Below are 27,644 nucleotides of genomic sequence, written 5' to 3'. Positions count from 1 at the left end.
CTGAAGCATTAAAAGAAGTTGATATATCTATCTATCTAGAAAATATTTCGAATAGCAGAAAAATGGAATCAAGAAAAGCAGAAGATAAACAATTTTTGGATAAATATCACTGAAGTTAAATGTTGTGAGGTTCCATTGTAACTGTACTACATAAGCATGTAACCTGTCTAAGCTGCATTTGATATGTCAAATCCAAAATAAACATCCTCTTTGGAATTTGCACTATCATGGCCACAATGATGGCCAGCAGTACAGCTACCTACTGTTAGAGAAAAATTTGCTGCTGCTATGTATATCTGAAGACAAAAATGAGAATTCTATGGTCCTGCAGTCTCATTGGCAAAAAATCCGTTGCTTCAGAACTTAGATGAAATGATGAGTTGGATATTCATGCTCATGCCCATTGTAATCATAGTACAACCTCTCCCCCTTAGCAATATCGCGAGTAGCAACCAAAAGGACTCGGCATTTGCCATCTACATCATACCTCACGCACTTAAGATTCTGCTTCTTCTTACTTTCCCTGCACAAAAATGGACTGGTTTCAAGAACTGTAGGCTGAATGTCAAGTTGTAAGTATTTCTGACATGAATAAAGATAATTTCGTTTCACTAAGGAGGTTCAGCTAGACATAGAAGTAAAAGTTTATTGAAGGGAGATATCACAGAAAAGAACACAAAAGGATGATAAGAACATTGCATAGATGTCTTGACAAGAAAAGAACACGGAAGGATAATAAAAACATTTGTATAGAATGGTTGCTGCGCTCTAAGCTTACGGCAAATGGTTGTTTATGCCGTTTATAAACCGGGCAATGTTGCCACGCTTGTCCGGGCAGACAACGAGACTCCTGGATGGCTGTTTTGCTGAAAGGAGCGTCATTAAGCTGTCACAGTCATCACATTCCCTTTTCTTCATATAATCCACATCTCCTGCATACTCTGCTATCAAAGTCAAGTCCTTTATTGGACCATCAGCCTCTACCGTATAACTGCAGCATTCAAGAGCAGTACATTAAACAGGCAAATAACAAATGACTGGGGGCTAAGACACAGAGACAAAGCACGAATGGGAGATGTACCCTTCACACGAATCAAACACAACCATAAGTGGGGGACATAAGCCACTTTTCTCCATAAGTTTACAGTACTCCAATGTTTCAACATCTTCTTTGCAAAGGACCTGATAAGAGAAGTGAAAGAGGAAATTAGATGACTGAAAACAAGCATTTTTTAATAATTACCACTAATTGCCTTGCAGCATTTTAAAGATTTTGAGTAAACTAATTGACAAGAGGTATTTAAGGTTGAACCTGCATTCCACCCTTTTCAAACTTGGCCTGATTGGCAGACCTAGGAGCCATGCCACGCACATAAGTAAGCTCAGCACTGAATTCCATGTTCATTGCGGTCAAAGCAGAAGCAAGAGATCCCATTTGCTTTAGCCTTTGATCAGCATCTTCCGCTGGTATATATGGCAGAAGTCTTCTCCTTTTCTTGTGGTACACCAAAGGCCCAGAACGCTTCCGACGTTTTCTAGTATCTGTAATTTAAATGAAAAGGATGAAGAGCAATAAAGGAAAATCAACAGCTGAAGACAGCTAAATGAATATGACACAGATGTTCTTTAAAGTTTAGAAACATAATACATTTTAGAAACATAATACATTGGTTTCCTCATCTGAGATGGTAGTTATGTCGCGGAAATCATAGCTAAGTTTCAAAGCCAAAAAGGTAAGCCTCTTTAAAATTGTAAATCAGCAGCATCAAAAAGTGCCTAGAGGAGAGAAAGGAAAGTCAAAAATACCATGAAAGGAGATTTAATCATATCTTCAGTTGGAGCCAGTTTTTTTTGGGGGGGGGGGGGGGGGGAGGGGGACAGAGATTTTCTTTTGTTTACAAGGGATTCCAGGGTTCACTAACTCCAGAAAAAATGGGCCAAAAAGAGCAGCTCTTAGCAAACTATAGAAGTAATAGACATCTTTTGGCTTGAATTGAAAACCAAACTGAGACTCCCACCGAATCAGTTCAAGTTCCTGCATCCCATTCTTTAACTTGCCTGTAAGGAAAGTTAAACAGAAATGACCACCACCTTGGACACAGTTCATGGACATTTACCCCAGAGAACCAACATAGAAAACTCAATGACATGACAAAAGAAGGAAATCTTCATCTAGTTCAGAAACAGTAGTCTCTATGTTACACTGAAAATTAGCATTTAGATGCAAGAACGAAACATGAACAGACTTCAGTGCCTATGTATTGTGAGAAGAACTACTGGTCCAAAAACTCAGACTAAATAGGGAATATTCCAGTTAAACAACTTCAGGAAAAAAGAAGACTAGCTCACAGCAGTAGCAACTGAAGTGTAGATTGACAGAGTAATCATACATTTACGAGTAATATATATATTTTTTCTGTCAATGTACATTTATGAGTGACAAAGATCAGGTTTATTACAGAAAATATACGTTGCACGTGTGTAGGTTTATAAATGTAGGATTTGATTACATAAAATATTCTTTAGGGACAATCACATGGAGTCCTGTAAGTTTTTGCATTTCAGCTATCAATGCTGCGATCATACAACAGGTCTCATGAAGGTAAGAAGGGATCATTGGTCAAAAACAGACCTGTTGGCTCTAAAGCACTATCATAACTAACCTTTTCTGCATCAAAAAGAACTTACACCAGAAACAACTTTGCAAGATTACTTCAAAGCTTTCATTGGGAAACCATTGCACCAAAAATAAGGTTGTGGAGTTCTGATCGGGAAAATTATGAGATTGACACATGGGAACTGCCTCTAAGCATTTCTAGGCCTGGACCTTTGTGTGCCCTAGATAAAATGCATCATATCTTTTTAATTATATCATCATTGACGCTTCATGTTCAAAATTATGAAGTGACAACAGCACTCCACCCCATCCAAAGATATGGTCAAACAATGCTGTCAAACATTTTAGGGGTTTGCACAAGTATCATATAGACTAGGCAAGTATATGCACTAACGGTTTTCTCATAGTGAGCTTCAACAAGCACACGGTGCATTCCACTCTTTCTCCTGTAATGATAATATTCTTTCTTCATAAAGATTTTAGGCTTGCGTTAGTCAGTAGAAACACTATTGAATTTGATAACATTTCATTTGGCTTCGCATTCTGCCATACTTGAGAACCGCATCGTGGTTCTAACGTTTCATTCTATACCGTCAAGAAGAAGAAGGGGAAACTGCACATGCAGTTCAAGGTCTAAAACCATCATGATGAGCAAGGGATTATCCATCAACTTTCGGAAGATTTTGAATAGGAAGGCTCCTGCTGATTTTTCTTGTCAAAGTCAATATACGTATCTTCTTTTCTCATTCTCTTTTAAGAAAATGAAAAGAAGTCAAGCGTTGGAAACTATCCAAGCAATAATACATAGAATACAGTTGCCATGCATAAAAAGGAGGCGAGGACAAGTATCAGCACATGTCTGTAAGGGAAACTTGGCAGTTATGAAAATTAAAAGCAAAAGCATTTCAAACTGTTCCCGACTAATTGCATTAACTTCCATAGCTAAATGCAGCAGCAATAATCACAGTCAGCTAAGAAATACATGAACTACATTCACCAACCTAATCTTTTAATTGTACGACAAAACAGTACTCCTTATTGGGAAAAAAGGTTCTGCTTTATCGGAGCCTATTTAACTATATTTTGTGGCAATCTTCTGGGATCTTTTGAGATGAGATACGTACTTTCAGTCAGCTGATTTACACCCTAAACCTAACTCACATCACCATAGAAGTCGCTTAAGCTTCTATAATACTGCTTAGTATATCTTCAGCTGATACAAATTCTAGTACTAAGCAAATGCAGAGAATAAATTGCCAGCAGAAGTTTTTATGCTGGCAAAACACTTATTTGATTGAAGCAGAACTCAAGGTTTCTACAAAGCAATGCATGAATTCGGCTAAAATCAAGAGACAAAAAAGTATCTAACTTGCACCATTCCCTCCCTCAACTATCCTAACTGCACTAATCATACTGACAATTAAAGCCATCATCCAGCATGTTTCCAAAACATGAACGCTTAACTTTAACCTTACTTCCACTTCTCTTTCCAAATGATGGCTTCGACAAATCAGAAGCAAGATAATCACAAGTAAATCAACTAAGAAAAATTATATGTTCCCAGACAAAAAGGATTCACACGGATACATGGACGCCATATTGCAACGATACTGTAGCAGCCGTCCAAATTTACCTAGAGCTGAAGTAAAATCCGCCATTGATTCACTGCATTTCTGAATCCGAAAGAAATCAAGTATGGATGTCTGCGTAAGACCTAAACACAATCAAGAAATTAAAGGGTCAACAAAAGTTAACATTTTTCTGTACTTTCCAGTAAAACTGACAAAATGTACCTCCCTCAGGGGGAGAGAAAAAAAACCCACAGAGACATTCCCACACACTCACCCACTGAGTCAGTCATTCACACACAAACACTACATTGCTATCAAAGAGTTAATTATATCCACTTGCATTGAGCTGACCTCCCAAAACAATCACTTGCATTGAACTGTATAGATGGAACATACACGACACATGGACTAAAACACAAACACCAGCACACACAGGAACACATCTTTTTATTAAATTTTTGTACGAACACAATTGGATTAAACTTTTTGTGGGTTTTTTTGAATTAAATTAAAGGGTTTATCATACTTTTAGCCAGAGCCATGCTGGGACGAATGTGATCAGAGCAGCTAGGGCAGTACCAGTGCCCAAATGGCACCCGGGGCACAATTGGCCTTAGACAATCCAAATGGTACCCTTTATCACATTTATCACACAGCAAAATCTCCTCCTCGTTATCCCCTCTCCCACATTCCTGACACCCCAATTTGCTATAACAATCATCACCACCACCACCATCATCATCATCAACATTCTCCTCCTTCTTTATCTCCACCGTTTGATCAAAACCATCATCATCATCCTCATTTATAAGTTGGACCCTTCTAGCTACCCTCATTATTGCCACAATCGACCTATACTTCCTCACCCGCCGGGGCCGCCGGAGACGGTCCAGCTGATTGTCGTCGTCCTCCTCGTCAGCCCACCTCCGGTTGGCCCTGGCAGACGGCGCCATTTTGGTTAGGAGAGGACTAAATTGTAAATTAATCAATTGTACGAGGTTAAATTCGGAAAAGAAAATGAGCTCAAAATTTCATGTTTGTGTTTTTTTTTTCTTTTAAAAAAAATTTTTCGTTCTGGTCTGAGGTTGTAAGAAAGAAGACCAAAAAAGAGAAGGCTATATAGGGAGGTTTGGAGATGGAGATGGGGCCCGCGGGAATGGGGTAGGCGTCCGTTACACAGATGACGTGGCGGAGGGAGAGTGGAATTACTAATGTAACGCTGTCTGTGACGGAGAAGAGACGAGAAGGAGAGGGGGGTATGGCGTGCGCCCGAGGCGTAAATTCGACTGCTTTTCATTTGAGCAAAGAATAGCCGTTTCTGATTTGAAGGCTTTTCTCAGCAGAGAATGTGAGTAGAGCAGACGGCTTGGAGAGAGGGGTTTAGGTGAAAGGTTCGTTGGATTTTTGGGGGGTTTTGTCGAATTTGGAGGAGTTTAGTGGGGTGGTTGGTTAGATGAATTTGAAAGGTTTACGTGTCCGAAGAGGTAGAATTTGTTGCGAAGCACATCAATGCATCATATATTTGGGGGTATTTGAATCAGCGCATACGGATTATAGCTGTTAACTATTAAAGTATAAATTTTACGGTATCATTTAATCTATATGTGGCTTTAATAGCTGTAAACTATTAAAGTATCATTTTCCGGTATCATTTGGTCTAGTGGTCATCACCCTTTTTGGTGGTGCTGGAGGTCAGGGTTCAACCCCGACATCTATCGTTGCAGACAAAAAAAAAAAATTTAATCTATATGCGACGTAAAAAATGATGTACAAAGATTTTCAAATGTTATGTCGTTCGGTCTTTAAAATATAGGTCTATCCTATTTATTCATTGTCTCTTCTTACTCTTCTTTCCATATGTTTGTGTCTAAATCTTTTATGCATATGCAAATATGTGCAAGATGCAAGCAATACTACTCATTTTGAGTAAGATAAATGACATGTCTTATGGGATTTCAATTTCTAAAGTGTACACGTCAAATTTATTCACTTGTTATGGTTTAGATATTGAGTAAATTTTATATATATTGACAGTGCATATGCACTATTATGATTAGATCCATGAAATATATGTAAAGGTTGGTTTTCAAATTCAAATTTTGTACAGTTGTCATTCATCCAAAATTGACGGTATATACACTGTCAGTGTATAAAAGATTAATCCTTGTATATTTTTTTTTCCAAATTTTTAATAGCTTGTGAGTAGAGTTATTTTCCCAAATCTAAAAATTTGCACGTTAAATATATTCCTTTCTTATGTTTCAGATACTCACTTTAACAACTCATGCAATAGAGTTGTAAATTGTAATAGGGAATTTTGAATTTGGTCAGTGTGTACCTTTTTTCAAATGAAATATGCGTAGATAGAACAATTTATACATTTGATATTCTAATCATCAAATATAATTCAGTTTGGTATAAATATAATTCAAGAACAATTAAGGAAAGGAAGATGTAAATTGTGAAGGGACCAATATAATGAGAGGCAGGTTCTTAATGTGCAGTAAATCGTTTCTATCATGGGTGGGATACAAGCCAATCACTGATGCTAAAGTGAAACATCCAACTAATGCTGATATAAATAATTACTTGTCACGCTAGTTTCCATGTCTAGATTGTGTGTGCTTACACATAATCAGTGTTATGATTATTTGTTTAATACACATTTAGTAGTATTTAAATAATTACTTTTTATTACCACTGGGATCGATCCAGTGGTTAGGAAAAGGCTCCTAGAGTCTTCTCTGTTACCAGTTTTAGGATTCTAATCCTGGCAATTGAAGGTGGAAAGGATAAAATAAAAAAAAAGAGTAATTAACCCTCATATAATGATAAGGCAAATTTACATACATATGCATTAGTATTATATGTCTACTTCTCATTCTTAGTCAACATGTTGTTTCGAAAAATAGCTCCTATACCTGTACTTTTTAGACTATTTAATGTACGCAAATGTACATAATAGCTAAAAAAAATTTCTCATTCTTTTAAGAACTAGGGTGTTATCAAGTCGAGTCGAACTCGAGTAGCACTATACTCGAACTTGAACTCGATCACAATCAGTGCTATTCGAATTTGAGCTCGAACTCGAACGAGTAAATAAATTTGGACTCGAGCTCGACTCGTTTGAGCTCGACTAAATATCAAACCCGATCTACTCGAGCTCGAGCTCGAGTTTTGAACTAAACCTATAAATTTTTTTAAAATATATAATATAAATATAATATGAATAGATAATATAAATATAATATGAAAATTCGATTAAGCTCGTCGATCACTCGAGTATTTATTTTTGGAGCTCGAACTCGACTCTTTGAATGTAACGAGTAGCTCGACCTCGAGCTCGGTCCAAGCTTTTGACCAAGCCGCTCGCGACAAGCTACTTGCGAGTGGCTTGACTTGATTGCACCACTGTTAAGAACTGTGTAATCGAGTAGCACTTCATACTAGGAATATTATCTGGTGAAGTGATTCGTGGATGTATTTTAGGGTCAATTTCTAAGGGCTTGTTTTCCGTTTTCCTTCCTGTTTTTTTTTTAAATTGATTAAGAAATTACAATAACTAAAGCATGCTTTAGATTAAAAGTTTGAAGAAATTGAGCAATTATTACAAGCATTTCAAGGATGCTGGATCATCATTATATATATACTTAAAAATAAGCTGATGCAAAGGTTAAAAACCAAACAAGAATACCTAAGAATAAGTTTTAACTTGAAATGTAATTAGCTGATTATAAGCAATTGGAAAGAAGGCTTAGTTGTAGCAACAACAATTACTCACCATTAAATTAAACAATTTAGAAACCTAATATAGAGATAAAGAATTGCCATTTAAAAATACGATTAGAGCATCATATTTAATTGCACTAAATTTTTTATTCTATGCCATAACATAAACATAACAAGGATTATTTGGAATGTAACAAAACAATCGTTTGGATAAAAATAAAAGAAAAAGGTGCTTTCCATTTAATGTTATTAGGTGCACATTCATTATATCAAATATTAGATGTTCATTCAATTCGTTAACTAACTTTTAAGCACATTATTATCATTAAAGAAACTAGCATTTTGTTTATTTGATGGTCTTTTAGGATGACTTTTCAACAAATTCTTTTTAACTTTTTAATTATAGCATTCCTGATGGTAGTGTTGTTTTCCTCAGAAAATGTTCTTGCCATGTATTTGCATGTTGTGATTTCTATCTTAAAAAGGAACAATTAACTTTTCCTTTTAAAAGTATAAATATATGTGGTTGCAAAATAGTAAACTTTCAGATCAAACATTTATTTTCCAGATGCAAGTGCACAAATATTTGTTCTGCTTGTCTCATAAAAATGTCTTGAGAAAGACGAACCTTGCTTCCTTTGTAGGCTGTCATGTATTGGTAAAATGATGCAAACATTAGAATTTCAAATCAAATATTATAACTCCTTTATTTTATCACCATTATGGTAAATGTTTTGCTAAAAATCTAATTTTTTTTGTTTCGAATTCGCATGAATTAAAATTGGGACGTAAGGCTTTCGGATCAATCAATTAAAACCAGCTTGTATTTCCCATAAAGGAAAAAAAAAAGAAAAGAAAAGAAAAAGAAACCTTGCTTGCTTTCTAAGATTAATACATGACTGAAAGTTTAACACTTAAACTATTATATTTTGTTCTGTTTTATTTTTGGTTTCACTCACAACTAAATTGAGTTAAATCTCGAAGAGATGTATTAAAAAAATATTGGTATTCAAATTCATCAGCTTTCAGTTTAATAGCAAGTAGCAAAAACATGTAGTGAGGAAAGGTGTTTTTCTCAAGGAGTGTTTTCACATGGAGAATTCTATTTTCTTTTATATTGCATATACTATTATCGATAAAATTGTTACCTCCATTTTAAAATTTTTACCCGACAAAAACTTAGTAGCAAAGAAAAATGGTAGGAATTGTATAGATATTAGTAGATCAAATAATGATAAACGAACACTGACTTAACAATGAAGTGTAACTCGATTGATAAGACGTTTTACTTATTAATTTTTTAAGTCGAAAAAAGAAGTAGTAAGAAAAAGGTATAGAAAGTATCTATCAAGAAACATAAAACATGTTCTTCACCTAAAAATCATCCGTGCAAGTGCAACTAAATTTAGCAATATAGGCCAAATACAGTTGCCATTCTAACTGCATGACCATAAAATTAGCCAGCACTTTTATTTATTTCTATTAAATTGTTGGAGGCCAAAATTGCCATGACCTAAAAAGGGCTTACCTAAATCATGCCAGCATTATATATGTTCTAGTGAGACTCAGTGGATGTCCTTTTAATTTGCCAAGAAAAGGAGAAGAAGAAGAGTTAAATTCATGCATTTCCATAGTAATTTTAAACTGGAAGTACATTAATGACTTTTTAAATTAAAGGGTTTGGATTTTGCACCTGATCTTAATTAGGAATACCAAGAACCAAGACAGATATAAGATTCACGAACTAAATACTTGGTAGAAATTCATGGCCAACCAAAAGAGTTTAGTCCATGAACTTCAAAAGTCTGCTTTGCAATTTATCACATATTCTTGCTAAGATGGAAGAAAAGTTTTACAAAAACAATGAGTCAGTATTCAAATAGCTACAAAGAATGAAGAAGTTAAGTTCATCTGTTGAGCCTTCTGCTGTTTACTGAGAACATAATTGAGAAGAACATATTTATATGAACCACTAATAAACTTGAGCTTTTCCTCCAAGGAATTGGGCAGTGTAGCAAAGTTGGATAGCACAGATTTGTTTGAAAATCAGCTGGCAGTTCATAAGGAAAACCATAACTAACATGATCTTGTACTCTTTTTCAAAAGCTGCAATTCTTTAAACTGTTTTAACATGAATTAAAACTAGCAGGGTATAGAATTGTAGGTTCCTGCCTCCTTTAGCTGGCCTCTCAATAGAGTGTAGAGAATTTAGGAAAGGATAACCTTAACATAACTCATAACTGTGTAAAAGTTATTTAGCTAAAGAATTTTCCCTTTTTATTTTGTGTTCATTAAGCAAATAAATAGATTACTAATTTGAGTTAAAACACTTTGAAGACATCTATTCATTAGGTTTCTCAAGGATAAGAGTGATAAAGCAGATGCTGAGAGACCTACGGACAATCTTCAAGCCAAATCTTCATATGAGAAAAAAAAAAAGCCTTTTCATTTTTGTACAACTTTGGATCTGATTTAGCTTTTATGGTTTATCCTCACAGAACAACCAGCAATAATACTAAGACATTCATGTTAGCTGCATTGATAATACTATAAATCGGATAACAGAACTTGGTAGAGCAAATGAAAGTATCAGCTTTAGGTAAAACAATCCATAGGTATGCTTTATTGATAGCTTAAGGAATCCTCAGAATCAAAGGAGTTCGTAGAATTCCAGCACCAGCTGGAGACAACACAAATGAGTCAAAACAAATAAATGTTACCTGTGAAATCTACTCAAAACATCACAGATAAGGATTATTTGTAAAACAATATCGAAAAGCAATCCATCGCAAGCAGAATACAGAATGTCATGATAAAACAGAATGAAGAGATGCTGGCAGTAACTCAGGTATGAAAACTGAAGAGTTTCTTTCTAGGTTTGTCAAAGATGCCATATCCGTATGTGCGACTGATCATCTCAACCAGAAGAGGGAATTGCAGCAATGAGTAAAGAGCTATTGGAATAACAGAGAAAACAATGATTGGATAGGCAATCCAAGCTACTTGTTTGATCAGCATCAGATAGAGAGCAGTACCAAATGACGCCATCATGGTGACTATCGAGATGAACAAGCATGTGATTCCAAATATTAACTTTGTGGGTAAGGACTTGAGAAAATTTTCTTCTGCATAACGTGCAGTGAGAATCCCCAAGAACATCAGAATCGATGTTGAAGAAGTGAACATCGACAGTGCATTTGATGCCATAAAAAACAAGAATGCCTTTGGTTGAGTTTCTAGCATGACAGGGAGCCCTGTTGTACTATGATTACCGCCTGGAACTGTGAAGGCAGTTGTAAACATGACTGCAGAAATGAGAGTTCCCACAATCATACTTGATCCTGCTGTATTTTTCATCCATCTCTCTCCTTCCTTGGCCAAAACCTTATGCTCATCAGAAAAGAGGGCGGAAGGTGTTTTATTACTACCATTCTTCTCTTCTTTCATCTTTGGTTGTACAATACTCTCAACCTCCTACAGAATATATAATGTCAGGGACAAAGCCTCACTAGGACAGTACGATTAGATAAAGAATTGTTCCAGCTTTTATATCCATATGCCATAAGACATCAAAACAAAAGCAAACGACCACAAAAACATGGCAGACTAAGATAAAATAGGATATTGACCACAAATTAAATTGCAACCTGAAACCATTGTAGTTCCCTTTGCATTTGAAGAGCTGCTCCAGAAACCCTGTCAAGTTGAGACTCTGGAGACAGCTTGGCTGCTAGATGTAAGAAATTGTTTTGGAAATAATCATGCCTACGTGCCAGTATGCTCTTTCTTGTTCCCAAGGCGTATATAAGGCTATAAATTTTCTCTTGGCGAAGCACAATTGCATGTGAAAAAAGTGTTCTGCCCCTTTTGTCTTTTTTATATATGATTTCTGGCGTAAATTTGAAAATTTCATCAACGAACTCAATGATTCCATGCTCAATCGCATCATACAAAATTTTATCAATGTCCATCTTTTCAAGTTCTTTCTTGCTCAATGTCCGGATTTCCTTAAATATGCAGGTTAGCAGTTGAATGGCTTCTTTATGAATCAATTTCCTGTCATGTATTTGCTTTATATCTGGGACTGAAATCAACAGAAAACATTAGAAAATTATCATAGTTTGCCTGAGTAAAAAATGTTAGTTCGTGAAACAAACCGAGGCATCTTAACATGAGCCAACCAAGTCCACGCAAAATCCTCAGTACTGCAAGAAAAATATGCACAGGATGAATAAAATGAGACGGAACCAATTACTGATATAGATCAACGGAATAAAAAAGAACTGTAGCAGCGTATTAGTTGCACAACTGAATAACGATATCTAAATGAATGGTGTACTCGAGTAAATAATAGTAGGCATAGAAAACTTGCGTGCCTGCTTAAAGCATGCATGCAAGCTAAGCAGAGCAGAAAAAGTGGGGTTTAAAATACAATACCACTTGACACTGAAACTAAAAAGAACAGAATTAGATGGACAATCTTGTGAATTAGATGATATGAATAATATCTAGTGGAATATACAAAGGATGTAAAGCTCAGAACAAGATGGTAAGGATAGGAGGCAGTAACCAACTAGATACAGTGGTATAAGTTGTCAAAAATGGAAGAGAGATCCACTTCTTCCTATAGACAAGCTGAGGTAACTAAGACAAACGAGAAAGCACCTCACATTCTGATATATGGTAAATTAACATAATCCTACATATCTGAATTTAGATAACTCTGTAGATTGGAGATGATTTTAAGTGGTTGTCAGTACAATTGCCTGAGCAAAATTAATAAAGATTCCATGAGTTGAATCTTGAGTGGTGCAGATGCAAGTCCACAGAACTTGGTAAGACCTGAAGATGAACATTACCATCCCTATACATGTTTTGCCTTGTTGTTTACATCTCTTGTTGCACTATCTACATGGATCCCTATGTAGGTGATCTTCTCATAAGCTATCTTTACACTTAGGAGTCCAACTTGCCTCAGGAGGAGTAAAGGTTGGTGACCTAACCAATCCACTCTTGTCTAACAGAACATAGGCTTGAGTTTCAATCCCCTAGGAAAACCTGATGTTCGGGTCCTTTACATACTAACAAGATTTGACTATCTTGCCTTTAAGATTAGCAGTAGTGAATGATTTGGAAAGCTGTATGCAAGTCAGGAGGTCAATTGACCCCCTCTTTCATGGTGTAGTCGTGAATTATTCTTGTAGCTAGTTAGGTTAAGATTATTCAGCATATGCCAATGCAGCAATGCTAGCTAGATTACGTTCTTAAGAACTCTTGTGATAGACACTGTTAGCAAGCTATATTCAGCCCCTTGATATTACCTGATGGCAAATGCCCCACTACCTGGTGGCCAATGGGTCAAGCGCCACTTCATTTTAGTTCACATGGAAGCAGCTGAGTTTATTATTTTACCATTTATAGTTAATGCACACATGAATTGAAAAGTTCCTCATTGCTCGTCGTTGAAAGGAAACAATGTTCTATCTTTACTACAAAAAGTTCCAAAATGTGGGGCTGAATCCTCCTAATTTTTGAACTTTCCTCTGGTTTCTCCCAATCCTAGATAGTCCACCACATATCAGATTATTTACCTATTAAAATCCAATGCATTACACTTTGTCATCAAACTACTGCTAAAAAATTGAGAGAAAAAGTAAGGAGAGATCCCACCACAAAAAACTAGAAGTCTTTAATGTGCAACAGAAGGAATTTTGGAAAAGAAACTTGGTATTTTACATACCAGAGCTAGTAAGGCCTTGATTCCCTGTCTTAGGCATCTCATCATCACTAGGATCATGAATGTCAATGTTGTGGTCTTCAGTCATGCTTGCTCTTTGAGCATTTGTTACCTCACCTTCATGAGAATCTGTTGTACTCCCCCATTGAAAATGTACCATTACACCTGGGGCATATATAGATGGTATGAGTAGCATTCCCTAACACTAGTACACATTTACTGATCACGGCTAGTTAATATTCTTGTTGGTGGAAGATTTTATCTTGCCCGACAACTTGGACTGAAAAACAATCCACATTGCATACTGACATGATAACTGAAACATCATAAAAATCCACAAAATGTAGAATGGCCATTGTTCTTAGACTGTTGGGCTTATTATTGATTTGGAGAGCAGAATATTTTGCTTCATTACATACAAGTCAGTGATCAAAGTAAAGTAGAACTGGAAAAAGGACACTCACATGAATAGATCAAATTTTTCCAGAAAGAAAGTTTGGTTCCACTAGGAAATGCAGATGGCTTGTGAGCCAGTAACCTGAGAGTGTAGTCACCATTATGATCAGGGGTGACGCCAAGTTTTGGATACCGTCGAAGCAGCATTGAAGCAACATCTGTAACAATTAAAAAGCAGGAGTTAGAGGCACATATAATGAAGCAGTGTGTGTTGCAGATTGCTATGTTGCCTTTTATATCTATAATCTAACCATATACTTCTGCTGTAATTAGCGCGTTAAGCAATGTAGCTCCATTTTCACCCCTATCTGGACTTAGATGCTCCTTTGGTGTTACCCTGTATAGATACTTAACAATATGCTTTTGACCATACAAAGCAGCCTCAATGACAGGAAGCTGCCCGTCGTCACGGTCATTTGCCTTGATAAGTAGCCTGTCATTTTTTTCCACTATTGCCTTTGCCAACCTTGTTTCACCACTGATTGCAGCAAGAGTCAGAGCTGTGGATCCATATTCATTAACAACTTCCAAGTCTTCTCGTGCCATTCTGTGCAATAACTCCTTTGCAATTCTTATGTGTCCACCCAGAATGGCAATGTGAAGTGCAGTTTCATTATGTGATGAAACTATTGCCTTAACAGCGTGTTGCTCTTGATCAAGGAGATGTTTTGTGAGATGAAAATGACCTTTCTCGATTGCTTTGTACAATTTCTCATAATGAAGGTACTCTTTCTGTCCTGTAAACATTAGAATTTGTTTCATTTAATATCTCTAACAGGGTCCCATATAATAATGAGCTCATACAAGGCACACGTGAAATTTTGATGAGGAGCATAAAAAATTGAGGAAGTAAAGATCAAAATCAGAAAATCTTTGAAATAATTTTTGGTATGAAGGTGGCATTTTACTAATCTATTCGTGGAATATGTACTCTTTAGGAGCAAGTTTATCACTACCATAGGCTGGAGAATAATTTTCCCTGTTTGGTTCAGAGTAGGCACTGCAACAATATTGTTACTGGATGGTGAGCAATAATTAAATGACACAGTCCATGCTATGGAGGATATGCTGCATGGCCTCTTATGGCAATTTAGCTAGGACTCCCAACCCCCAAGTCTCCATCATTATTTGGTGCAACAGAGCCTGAATAGATGAATTGGAGCTCTATTTGAAGTAATGTACACAAAAATCTCTGTCAGGAATTGGTTGCTCAAAGAGCAAAAGAAAAGAAAAGGAATGGACCAAGAGCAAAATCAGACAAAAATCTGAAATTGCTAAATAATAATTTTTGCTCCTAATGCCCCATGACATCAAATGAACCACATAAAACACTTAAATTTTTCCAAGAGAGAAAAACTCATCAGTTAACTCCTAAATTATATGTCAAACATAGACATTTTATCAGCAACATGATTGAGAGTTACCTTCATCTTCACCATGGCTGTTTTCATCTTCAAGGTCATGTGCTGTGAGTAGTTTGTGGGGCTTTAGTTTTTCAGCCAAATGATTCCATGCAACATGGGCAGAATTGTGAGCTGCTTTGACTTTAACATATGTTCGTGTTCCGCATGAAAGTTGGATGGCATGTAAGGCCAATGCATTCCTCTTCTGCCATTCCTCGTGTTCCTGTTTCTTATCTTGACTCTCTTTTAGAGGATCCTGCTCCTTTCCACTAACAACACCCCAAAGGCCATGACCAACCAAATAATATTTCAAGCATCTTTTCCATTCCTCATAGTTATCCTCAGTGAGCTCCTCAGGAACAATTCCAATTGCACCTCTACTAATCCTATCAGTTCCTGCTTAGATACATCACGTTAAAGGATGCCAATATCCAAAACATAAAAAAGAGGATGCACAATTCAAATTAAACATTATTACTGAAAGTTACAAAAGAACATGGAGAATAAATAAGTTCATCCACATTAGTCAAAAGGCAACTAGCAAGCACGTTTATCCCTGTAGCTTCAAGTCCGTCAAATTACAGAACAATGTAGGTAGTATTTTAGAGGCTGTATTAGAAGGGCTCAAAAATATGATCTTTCAAGGGAAACAGGTTTCCATGCACAATGTTATGTCATTTTACAATAGATGTATGATTAAGTTTTTTCATCCAATTGATGAGTCAAAGATTGAGAAAAATATTAGCTAAGTTGAATGTAGCTGTCCAATATATTAATCAGTGTTGCACCATTCAAAATGCCTAATTCTTTATCAGAGAAAGAAAACACTCCAAAAAAAGGTCTACTATAAATTTACCAATCTTGGAAAGAAGGTATGATTATGTGTTGGAAGTTAGAAAAATAATCACAAAACACAAAAAAGCAGCTTAGAATATAAAAAAAGTAGTTAATTGAGAAGCTTACCTAGCTACCACAACTTGGGATTCAGAAAGCAAGCAGGAAATTAAAGCTAAAACAACACAACCAGTAATCAATTTCCTTCTAAATCCTTCATGACATAAAGGCTTTTCTCCTCAACTTTTTTAACTGATTAATGAACTTAAAATCCCATCAGATTTCTTCCTTATTTTGGAGATTTGGGACATTGAGAATTCAAGAAACACAGCAGGTCTGGAGAATACTGAAGTTTCTATTGCCATTTTTTGCTCTCCCAATTGATTCAGAAAGAGCTGTGAGATTAACTGATAGTCCTTTCCACTGCTCATTGGACTCAAAATCAAACTAATAGTGAAGGCGCCTTTGCAGCAATATTGATGGCTCAAAATGTAACCATTTACGAGGACCCAGCCTGTGGTCTCACCAGCCAGCCTGTGGAGGGAGCAAGGCTTCAAAGCGTAACGGATTGGGACTCAAAAATTGCCAGTGCCAGACCGTATCCATTTGGCTGGTTCGACCGGTTGAAAAGGGAAACCGGCCATAAAACTTTCTCCAAATTTATATTAGAGTACAATGAAAAATAAATAACCCATCAAAAACCATCAAAACTGATAAAGCTTGCATGGTTGAGCCAGTTAGTTACTAGAAAATATTTTTCATAGTATTATTCAGATTTTCTAATTCTAAAATGAATAAAAAGCTGTATATTTGACTCAATCACTTAAACTGGTTGAACCGCAAACTAAAAGCTCATTAGATTCATCCACTGATTCGGGTCTAAAAATATTGTTTAGTATTATTGTACAAGGCACTATATATACACTAAACCAATGCTTGTAAATATTACAACGTAAAAGACCATGATAACATTGTTCATCTGCGTGGCTTATCACATTTTCAAGATTTCTTCCATCTTCAATCTCCACCACACAAAATCCAATTCGGGAAATTTGAATGATAAAGTGTTACCTATAATGGTCTATGACATATTGGTGAGAAAGTCAAACTATAATGGATTTAGATAATGTAATTTGAAGATGCCACTTATATTATATATGACTTTGCTGATGTTACAATGACCACATGTGAAATCATAGATCAAGCTTATGAATAGGACTCATTGCTTGAATATTAGAAGTGGTTATTTGAAATATATATATATATATATAGAGTCATTTATTGACTATTACAACTGCTGCTATATAATGCTCAAAATTATGAGCAAAAGGATCATCATTGAGAGCCTTATAAGATTTTGCATTTTGGCTATTTCCTACAATTCCAATGAAATTGGGAAAAAAAAAGGAAGAAATGAATAACAGCATGGCTTTTGTACTAACAATAAGTCAATTAAATAGTGTAAATGAGCACATATGTACAATTAAATATGGGAACCAGAGAAAAAAAATACAATTTTCAGACTAACCTGAAGTTTTCGTCATCCTTCAGCCGTAATCTTTTGCAACAGAGAAAGTGAAACTAATACAGTCATTCTATTAAGACTAGTACTTGCATTTATAGATGCATAAAACATTCTTTGGCCAAAAATGAAATTAACAATATTCTTACTCTCTATTCAAGTGATTCTCATTCTTACCTCTTTTGCACTTTTTTCTTTCTTTTTGTCTATCTTGTTTCTGACTAAAGATATGATGTAACTTGGAGTAAAGTGGTTAGAGATGCAGCCATAATATTATTCCCATGTGGTTCACATGTCAAGGTTCCACTATGTAAATTTGAAAAAAAAGAAGAAGAAGAAGAAGAGGTATTCACTGTATAATTTGTTTGATTAAGTTAACAATCTTAGGGAGGGGGCGGAAATATCTATTCATGATCCAAAAACTTGCTAGGCCCAATTTGATCCGTCCCAAGAAATTCTGTGTATTCGTTCTGCATTTTGTTACCGAAGCAGGTCAAGGGGGGCTCTCTATGATTCCAGAATGGAATCATGGATATGATCACAATTTTGGTAGTGGAATTTTAAATTTACCAAAAGTGCTTCACTTTTACGGGTCAATTCTGAGAACCCCTTTAGTTGTACTCTGGAATCACTGCCCTTATGTTTCAAGTGGGGATGCAGAGGAGTTGAACCGAATCGAGTTTCGATTTTAATCGAGCCGAGTTTCAACATTATTTTACAAAACTCGAACTCGAATTCGACAAGTTCAAAATATCAAGTTCGAGCTTAAAAAATAAAAAATAATTTATTTATATTTTTAAAAATGAATAAAATAATAATTTTTTTTAACAAATAATAAAATATTAGGGATATATATGTAATTTTACTATTAAAATAAAAAATAAAAATATATATAATCGAGTTCGATCCCACTCGCAAGCTAACGAATTTAATATTATTGAACTTGAATTCGAACTCAAGTCGAGCTCAGACTCGACCCGCTTGCAATCAGCTCGCAAACGACTCGATTTGTTTGTAGTCCTAGTTTTAACTGCATCAATGCACATTTTTTATACCCAATGTTTGGTTTGTATGTCAAATTAGTCTCTAATATTTTGACTAAAATAAAAGTGATTCTCAAAGTTTCTGATTTTAGACAAATTTAAGACAATTAACCAAAAATTGCAATAACTAAGAGTCAATACCAAATCGTTGTTAGTTGAAAATTTTAACTTTGCATTTTTGGTTCCTAATGTTTTGAAATTTCAATTAATATTTTAAATAGTTATCGTTAGGATTTTAAATATATGAAAAATGCATCCCTTGATCACAATAACCTTCCTGAAACCACTTCAAATTGGCACAACATAATTGTTTAGCAGAAGGGCACCACTTTGTTAATACACAAATAATATTCAAAATAAAAACTAGCACAAGAAAATAGAAAAACTAATTTTCTATTACGTAACATTATTCTAATTATTACTACACAAATTCTTGCATGACTTGTGAATGTAGACCTTCGAATGTTTATAGTTTGGGATTGCAATTATTAAAGCTAGTAAAAGTAGGTACAAACATCAACTACTTATGGGAATGTTTTAAAAAAGTGTAAATTTCACATAGACCCCTAGTGGTTAAACACTTTTTAAGATGCACCTTTTATAGTTAAAAAAGAATTGTCCATTTACACTCCTTGTGCTCTAGATTTAAGTGAAAAACAAACAAAAATGCACTCAATTAATGGAGAATTGAACATACATGCTCCAATAATGTGATTGGTTACTTGATTTTAGTGCGAGGATTTAGTGATGTTTTTCTTCCAGAAATGCCCCCCAAATGAACGTTTTTTGTCTACAAAAATGTTAAAAATAAATTTAGTTGCCAAATCTATTTTAGGCTCTTTATAAATGGTAAACATTCATTTGGAGGCATTTTCAAAAGAAAAACATACCTAAGACCTCACATTAATCTGTTACACTATAGGAGCACGTATAGTGAAATCTCCATTAATGGAGTATGTTTCTATTTCACTTCCACTTGAATCCAAAGCACAAGGGGTGTAAGTGGATATGTTTGAACTATAAGGAATGTATTTTAAAAAATGTTTAACTACTAGGGGTGTATAAGAAATTTACCTTTGAAAAACTTCATTTGTTTTTTCTTGTCTTTCCTACCTATTAAAATAAGACATTTCAATAGGAAAGTTTTAAAATATTAACTTTCATCTTTTTATACACTGACAATTTTATTAAACAATTAAAATGCTTCTAAAAAATATCTGCTTCATTTTAAACTTAAATGATAGCACATTCAAATGAAAAAAGGAAAAAGAAAAGAAAACATGATCAACTTAGTTTAAATATAGTATATATTCTTCATATTCTTAAAGAATGTTTAATTGAGAATTTAATTATCAACATAAGTGAACAATGATACATCTCATCATCAATTAATAATTCATCGTGCAAAACAACAAATGCATACCTTATGCCAATTTTGAAACCAACTATGCAATAGAGAAAAAGCATATGCATAATTAGTGGCATGAAAATATGAAATGAAAACAAAAAAAATGAAGTTTAATAAATTTTCCATGTATTTTTCATTAGAAATTCTAGTACATATCTAACAAAATTTTGATCCAATTCACATCTCATTTCATTCTAAAACATCAATACCAGTATTTAGAACTTAAGGAACTATAATGATTCAAAGTTCAAATATTGGAGACCCAAAGTGTAAATTCAAAGCTGTTGACTGACGCCAATTTAATTTTGACAATCAACCATTGTTGAATTTATTTTGACACTGTAATCTAAATTATGAGGGGGTTATGTATAGTTTTTGAAAACTTAGGGAGGTTATGTTACAAGGTGCTAAATCACAGGGGGTTAAAGTGTATTTTACCCAAAAAATAAAGGGCATATGTGATGAGTTAGATATCTGAGCTTAACTTGTGGAGCTGATTCTCTATTAGTGCATACAAGACATTTTGACTTGACCTAGGGCAAAATTATAGAAAATGGAGAAAATATGAGAAATGGAGGTGATAATTTGACGCAATTGGAATTTGGAGCAGCAAATTGATATTGGAGTAGTGGCAGGTTGTCGTTTGAGTTTACTCTCTTTTCTTTACAAATCCTAGACAGGATAAAAGGAAGTCAAGTATTCCAATATCATTCACTTTTTGATAACTTTAAAAGCGAAAAAACAAAAACAAAACAAAAAAGATTCATAACTATTTGAAAATAAGTAAATAACATTATCCTAGAAAAGAGTCAAGAAAATGAAAAGGCAAGCTTTGTAGTGCTCATCATCTTGATTGTTTACAAAGAACTGAAAAATTCACTTGTTGTTATGAAATAACAAAAATGTGGATGTCCCTTTGTATTCCCAAGAGGATTAATTCTTGATTTATGGTTACATAATGTATAGAAGTTACAATCCATAAATCTATTCATGTAGTGGAAGAACCGTTTCATAGGTTTCTTCATATTATTGTAGTAGTGGATGTTTAATAGGATTTATGTACCTTTAATCTTGTAGTACATATATATAGAGGTACATTGATACCCTTTGGAAGGACTTTTGTATTTTATTGGAATATAAGAATATTACTCTCCATTTCTCTACTTCTTTCTCCAATATTTCACTTGATATTATAGTAGCTTATTTGATTAGTTTTATAACACGTTATCAGCACGAAAACTCTACTTTTGAGCAAAAAGGTGAAAACGGAGGCGCTACTTTGAACAAAAGTGAAGCACAAGATTTTGCCGAAATTCTACCCGTATTTCTTCAAGTGACTTTTGAGGTAAATTTCTAAGTCAAAATCTTATTTCAATTTCTTATGGCTAATCTTACAAAACAAGAGTTTGTACCTCTTGATATTTCTGGAAAAAATTATTTATCATGGGTATTGGATGTTGAAATCCATCTTGAGGCAATGGGTCTTGGTAATACTATTGTGGAAAAAAATGAATCCTCAAACCAAGACCGTGCCAAAGCTATGATTTTTCTTCGTCATCATTTAGATGAAGGATTAAAATCAGAATATCTTACTGTTAAAGATCCTCTTGTCCTTTGACGAGATTTGAAAGAAAGATTCGACCACCTGAAGTTGGTCGTTCTTCCAAAAGCCCGATATGATTGGCTTCACTTACGGCTGCAAGATTTTAAATCTGTCAACGAATATAATTCAGCTATGTTCAAAATCACTTCTCAATTATCATTATGTGGCGAAAAAGTCACTGATGAAGATATGTTAGAGAAAACATTTTCTACTTTTCATGTCTCTAACATGCTCGTGCAGCAGCAATATCGAGAGAAGGGGTTTAAAAAATATTCTGAACTTATTGCATGTCTTCTCTTGGCTGAACAAAACAATGAATTGTTGCTGAAAAATCATGAGTCCCGACCAACTGGTGCAAGTCCATTCCCTGAAGCGAATGCGACCCAATTTCAAAATTCTGGTCGAGGTCGTGGACGTGGCCGTAGAGGTGGCCGTGGAGGAGGCCGCGGACGTGGTCGTGGCCGTGGACGTGATCGTAGTAAATTTGTGCCCTGTGAAAATTTTAACCGTGGCAAGCAACAAAATGTTTCCCAAAAGAGGGAAAATAACTACGATCAGAAAAATGGAGAAAAGAAAGTTTATGAAGAAAAATGCTACCAGTGTGGTATGGAAGGTCATTGGTCTCGTACCTGTTGTACGGCCGAATATCTTGTTGACCTCTATCAAGCATCATTGAAAAATAAAGACAAAGGTGTTGAGACAAATTTCATTGATCAAAAGAATGACTATGATGATGGTGATGATGCTGACATGACACACCTCGATGTTGCTGATTTTTTTGAACATCCTGAAGATGTCAACAAATATCCCATGATTATTTAGATATTTTTATGATGCTTTATATCTTTCATGTAATTTCCTTTTCATTGAATATTTATTTTCGCATCTTTATTAATATTTATTTTTGTTTGAATTTTTCTTCCTGAAGAAGAAATGGATGTCAAATATTTGGGATTAAATAATAGTGATTATGATATTTGTCTCATTGATAGTGCTACTACGCACACCATATTGAAAAATAAAAAATATTTTTCTTGTTTGAAAATGGGAGAGACAAATGTTAATACCATTAGTGGTAGTGTAAAATTGATTGAAAGCTCCGGAAGAGCCACTATATTTCTCCCTGAAGGGACTAAAATTATTGTAAATAATGCACTATTCTCTCCTAAGTCTCGAAGAAACTTATTGAGTTTTAAAGATATCCGCGAAAATGGATATCATATCGAGACAATGACTGAGACAAATGGTGAATTTTTATTAATCACAAGTATCATTTATGGGAAAAAATGCAAAGTAGAAAAATTACCTTCTTTTTCTTCTGGGTTATATTATGCACAAATTAGTGCAATTGAAATTCATCACCTAGTAGACTAGAAGTCTACTTATCCCGATGATTTTATGATTTGGCATGATCGTCTCGGACATTCTGGATCTATAATGATGAGACGAATAATTGAGAATTCACATGGCCACTCATTGAAAAATAAAAAAGTATTAAAAGTCAATGAATTCTCTTGTGTTGCTTGTTCTCAAGGGAAATTAATTATTAGACCATCACAAGTTAAAGTTGGGACTGAATCCCCTGCATTTCTAGAACGAATTCATGGTGATATATGTGGGCCTGTAGATTCACCATGTGGACCATTTCGATATTTTATGGTGCTAATTGATGCATCAACTAGATGGTCACATGTATGTTTATTATCTACTCGCAACTTGGCATTTGCGAGATTGCTTGCTTAAATAATTAAATTGCGAGCACAATTTCCAGATTTTCCAATAAAGAAAATTCGTCTAGATAATGCTGGTGAATATTCGTTACATGCTTTTGAAGATTATTGTATGTCCATTGGAATAACTGTTGAACATCCTGTAGCCTATGTTCACACACAAAATGGTCTAGCCGAATCACTTATTAAACGGCTACAATTAATTGCTAGACCATTGTTGATGAGGTCTAAGATTCCTTCATCTGCTTGGGGACATGCTATTTTACATGCAGCAACACTTGTGAGAATTAGGCCGACAAATTATCACACTTATTCTCTCCTATAATTAACTTTTGGTTATGAGCCAAATATTTCTCATTTACGAATATTTGGTTGTGCGGTGTATGTTCCAATTGCACCGCCCCAACGTCGTAAATTGGGCCCACAAAGAAGATTGGAGATATATGTCGGATATGAATCACCTTCAATCATTTAGTATATGGAACCATTAACATGTGATTTATTTACTGCGAGATTTGCAGATTGTCATTTTGACGAATCACATTTTTCGACATTAGGGGGAGATAAAAATCAACCGAAAAAGGAAATCACTTGGAAAATATCATTGAATTTCCTTGATTCTCGTACTAAAGAATGTGAATTAGAAATTCAAAGGATTATACATTTGCAAAAAATTGCAAATCAATTACCGGATGCATTTAATGACTCCAAAAGAGTTACTAAATTACATATTCCTGCTGAAAATGCTCCGATTAAAATTGATGTCCCTGAAGGACAAATCACAAGTGCTAATGAGTCTAAAGCACGCCTGAAGCGTGGGAGACCTCTTAGTTCCAAAGATAAAAATTCTCGAAAGAAAAGAGGAGTAGATGAATCAACAATTAGTGATAAAATTCAACCTCCTGAAGAGGTCGCTCCTAAAGAACCAATTCTTGAAGAGAATGAAATTATAGAAAATTTAATAAATTTTGTCACTTCAAGAAAAAGTTGGAACCGAAAAAAAATAATTATTGATAATATTTTCGCATATAATATAGCACTTGATATTATGGCAGAGGACGAGGATCATGAGCCTAGATCGGTTGATGAATGTCGAGGTAGAAATGATTGGCCAAAATGGAAAGATGCGATCCAATCTGAATTGGACTCACTGGCTAAAAGAAAAGTTTTTGGACCTGTAGTCCAAACACCTGAAGGTGTAAAGCCAGTAGGATATAAATGGGTATTTGTGAGAAAAAGAAATGAGAAAAATGAAATTGTGAGATATAAAGCAAGACTTGTAGCCCAAGGATTTTCACAAAGGCCTGGATTTGATTATGATGAAACGTATTCACCTGTAGTGGATGCTATCACATTTAGATATCTTGTGAGTTTTGCAGTACATGAAAAATTAGATATGCGTCTAATGGACGTCGTTACTGCATATTTATATGGGAATCTTGAAAATGATATTTATATGAAAATTCCCGAAGGATTCAACATGTCTGAAGCATGCAAATCAAATCCTAAAAATATTTATTCTATTAAATTACAAAGGTCTCTGTATGGGCTCAAACAATCTGGACGTATGTGGTATAACCGTCTCAATGAATGTCTAACAAAAGAAGGTTATACCAATGATCCAATATGTCCATGTATTTTTATCAAGAAAAATTGATCAAATTTTGTGATAATTGCGGTATATGTGGATGATCTAAATTTAATTGGAACTACTGAAGAGATTCAAAATAGTGTTGAATATTTGAAGAAAGAATTTGAGATCAAAGATTTTGGAAAGACAAAATTTTGCCTTGGTTTACAAATTGAGCATTTGAAAGGTGGAATTTTTGTCCACCAAACTGCTTATACCCGGAAGGTATTAAAGTGATTTTATATGGACAAAGTACATACATTGAGTACCCCAATGGTTGTCAGATCATTAGATCCTAATAAGGATCCTTTTAGACCACGAGAGGAAAATGAAGAGATACTTGGTTCTGAAGTACCATATCTCAGTGCAATTGGTGCACTAATGTATCTTGCTAATTGTACAAGACCTGATATATCATTTGCAGTAAATTTATTAGCAAGATTTAGTTCCTCGCCCACAAGACGACATTGGAATGGTATTAAATATATTTTTCGCTATCTCCAAGGAACAATAGATCTTGGTTTATTTTATTCAAATAAATCCAAACCTGAATTGGTTGGTTATGCTGATGCTGGGTATTTATCCGACCCGCATAAAGCAAGGTCTCAGACTGGTTATTTATTTACATATGGAGGCACAGCCATTTCTTGGCGATCTACAAAGCAATCACTAGCCGCCACTTCATCGAATCATGCTGAAATAATAGCAATTCATGAAGCCAGTCGAGAATGTGTTTGGTTAAGATCAATGAGCCACTATATCCGGAAGAATTGTGGGTTATCCTCCGGAAAAGAAAATCCTCCAACTATATTATATGAAGATAATGCAGCTTGTATAGCTCAATTGAAAGGAGGATATATTAAAGGAGATAGGACGAAACATATTTCACCAAAATTCTTTTTTACTCATGATTTGCAAAAGAATGGTGAAATTGATGTGCAACAAATCCGATCAGATAATAATCTGGCCGATTTATTTACCAAGGCATTACCAACTGCGACATTTGAGAAATTGGTGAAGAGTATTGGAATGCAACGATTAAAAGATCTCAAATGACGTTTGCATCAGGGGGAGAAATTATTACACAAGAATAGTGTACTCTTTTTCCTTCACTAGGGTTTTTGGTCCCACTGGGTTTTTCCCTAGTAAGGTTTTAACGAGGCATATTCTTTGTGTAATGGACATCCAAGGGAGAGTGTTATGAAATAACAAAAATGTGGATGTCCCTTTGTATTCCCAAGAGGATTAATTCTTGATTTATGGTTACATTATGTATAGAAGTTACAATCCATAAATCTATTCATGTAGTGGAAGAACCGTTTCATAGGTTTCTTCATATTATTGTAGTAGTGGATGTTTAATAGGATTTATGTACCTTTAATCTTGTAGTACCTATATATAGAGGTACATTGATACCCTTTGGAAGGACTTTTGTATCTTATTGGAATATAAGAATATTACTCTCTATTTCTCTACTTCTTTCTCCAATATTTCACTTGATATTATAGTAGCTTATTTGATTAGTTTTATAACACCTGTTGCCTTATATATGTAATATTAACATTCTTAATTTGAAATTTTGGATAAAGGAGGTGATACCATGTAATTTCCTTCCACAAGAACTTGCCAAGAAGAAAAGTTCAAAAAATTCTGAGTTAAATTTGAAGAAAAAAAAATATTATTAGGGTATTCAACACATATTATGGTAAAAGGTACTCCACATCCTAAAATTAGCTTAGTTGGTAAGGACAATAATCAGGTAACTCAAAAGTCACACAATTTACTTCAGGTCCTTCTCTTTTCTAAGGCTTCAAGTCCCTCCAATGCCGCAAAGAAAAAATGATAATGAACTGATGAAATAATGGCCAAGGCTAGTAAATGCATGTTATTACTAAGTTTTTTGGGCTCAACGAGGGCTCCTAGGCAGGTAAAAGTTTCTACAGAAATTTTTAACATGGGAAAAATTTAACAAATGAAACTTTAAAATGTTTACAATTAGGAGGACATGTAGGGATTCCACCAGAAGCTGTAGTTTACCTTGAGATGTTACAAAAGGAATAGGTAGGTAAAAGCCACTCTCGGTTACTCTATATTTTTCCTCTGCAATCACAGTTTTAGGGAAAGAATTGCTGGAGGCTGTTGGCATTTGACACCTCCGCTGATGCTGTCGAGTTGCAGGTCGGCATGTATGATTTAGGGTTAATTTCACTTTGTACTCTTCAATTACACTTAAATTTTCATTTTAATTTTTAAAATTTTAAACGAGACACTTTAATTCTTAAAATATGAAATCTAGCTCATTTGAGTAAAATCTATCTCACTTAAGTAGCCTCAAGGTCATGGACAATGGTATCGTGTGAT

General features: G+C 34.8%; 3 protein-coding genes across 4 annotated transcripts; 1 reads left to right on the top strand and 2 right to left on the bottom strand.

Moving 5' to 3' along the window:
- Positions 1 to 63: 63 nt before the first annotated feature.
- Positions 64 to 5,673, bottom strand: LOC113701509 (probable Histone-lysine N-methyltransferase ATXR5). 2 transcript variants are annotated; one of them, XM_027222212.2, is made up of 6 exons: positions 4,715 to 5,671; positions 4,251 to 4,331; positions 1,313 to 1,542; positions 1,082 to 1,182; positions 779 to 991; positions 64 to 523 (listed from the first exon to the last, which is right to left on the bottom strand). In XM_027222212.2, exons 1-6 carry the CDS (start codon positions 5,139 to 5,141, stop codon positions 364 to 366), a joined length of 1,212 nt encoding a protein of 403 aa, XP_027078013.1. In that variant the 5' UTR covers positions 5,142 to 5,671; the 3' UTR covers positions 64 to 363. The 2 variants fall into 2 exon arrangements, with proteins under 2 accessions (XP_027078013.1, XP_027078014.1); XM_027222213.2 differs by lacking the exon at positions 4,251 to 4,331 and having other exon boundaries at positions 4,715 to 5,673.
- A 4,838-nt stretch (positions 5,674 to 10,511) lies between these two features.
- LOC113702348 (uncharacterized) lies at positions 10,512 to 17,923 on the bottom strand. The gene is made up of 8 exons (XM_027223511.2): positions 17,876 to 17,923; positions 15,535 to 15,909; positions 14,362 to 14,847; positions 14,119 to 14,268; positions 13,658 to 13,819; positions 12,075 to 12,122; positions 11,565 to 12,001; positions 10,512 to 11,391 (listed from the first exon to the last, which is right to left on the bottom strand). Exons 1-8 carry the CDS (start codon positions 17,889 to 17,891, stop codon positions 10,762 to 10,764), a joined length of 2,304 nt encoding a protein of 767 aa, XP_027079312.1. The 5' UTR covers positions 17,892 to 17,923; the 3' UTR covers positions 10,512 to 10,761.
- A 4,132-nt stretch (positions 17,924 to 22,055) lies between these two features.
- LOC113700635 (uncharacterized) lies at positions 22,056 to 22,745 on the top strand. The gene has a single exon (XM_027221100.2). It carries the CDS (start codon positions 22,056 to 22,058, stop codon positions 22,743 to 22,745), a length of 690 nt encoding a protein of 229 aa, XP_027076901.2.
- Positions 22,746 to 27,644: the final 4,899 nt, after the last annotated feature.

The sequence above is a fragment of the Coffea arabica genome, chromosome 7e (assembly GCF_036785885.1).
Source record: "Coffea arabica cultivar ET-39 chromosome 7e, Coffea Arabica ET-39 HiFi, whole genome shotgun sequence".
Taxonomy (NCBI): Eukaryota; Viridiplantae; Streptophyta; class Magnoliopsida; order Gentianales; family Rubiaceae; genus Coffea; species Coffea arabica.
The sequence above is the reverse complement of the archived record's forward strand: the minus strand, read 5'-3'. Positions and strand labels throughout refer to the sequence as shown.

Excerpts from the sequence above, each read along its gene's own strand:
- LOC113702348 (XM_027223511.2), bottom strand. Across the intron at positions 14,848-15,534 it reads CAGCCATGGTGAAGATGAAG|GACAGAAAGAGTACCTTCAT; the intron begins GTAACTCTCAAT and ends TAATGTTTACAG. Across the intron at positions 12,002-12,074 it reads GCTCATGTTAAGATGCCTCG|TCCCAGATATAAAGCAAATA; the intron begins GTTTGTTTCACG and ends TGTTGATTTCAG.
- LOC113700635 (XM_027221100.2), top strand. The coding sequence starts at position 22,056 with ATGTTCAAAATCACTTCTCAATTATCATTATGTGGCGAAAAAGTCACT.
- LOC113701509 (XM_027222212.2), bottom strand. The coding sequence starts at position 5,141 with ATGGCGCCGTCTGCCAGGGCCAACCGGAGGTGGGCTGACGAGGAGGAC. Across the intron at positions 1,543-4,250 it reads GGATTTTACTTCAGCTCTAG|ATACTAGAAAACGTCGGAAG; the intron begins GTAAATTTGGAC and ends TTTAAATTACAG. Across the intron at positions 524-778 it reads GGCATAAACAACCATTTGCC|GGAAAGTAAGAAGAAGCAGA; the intron begins GTAAGCTTAGAG and ends ATTTTTGTGCAG.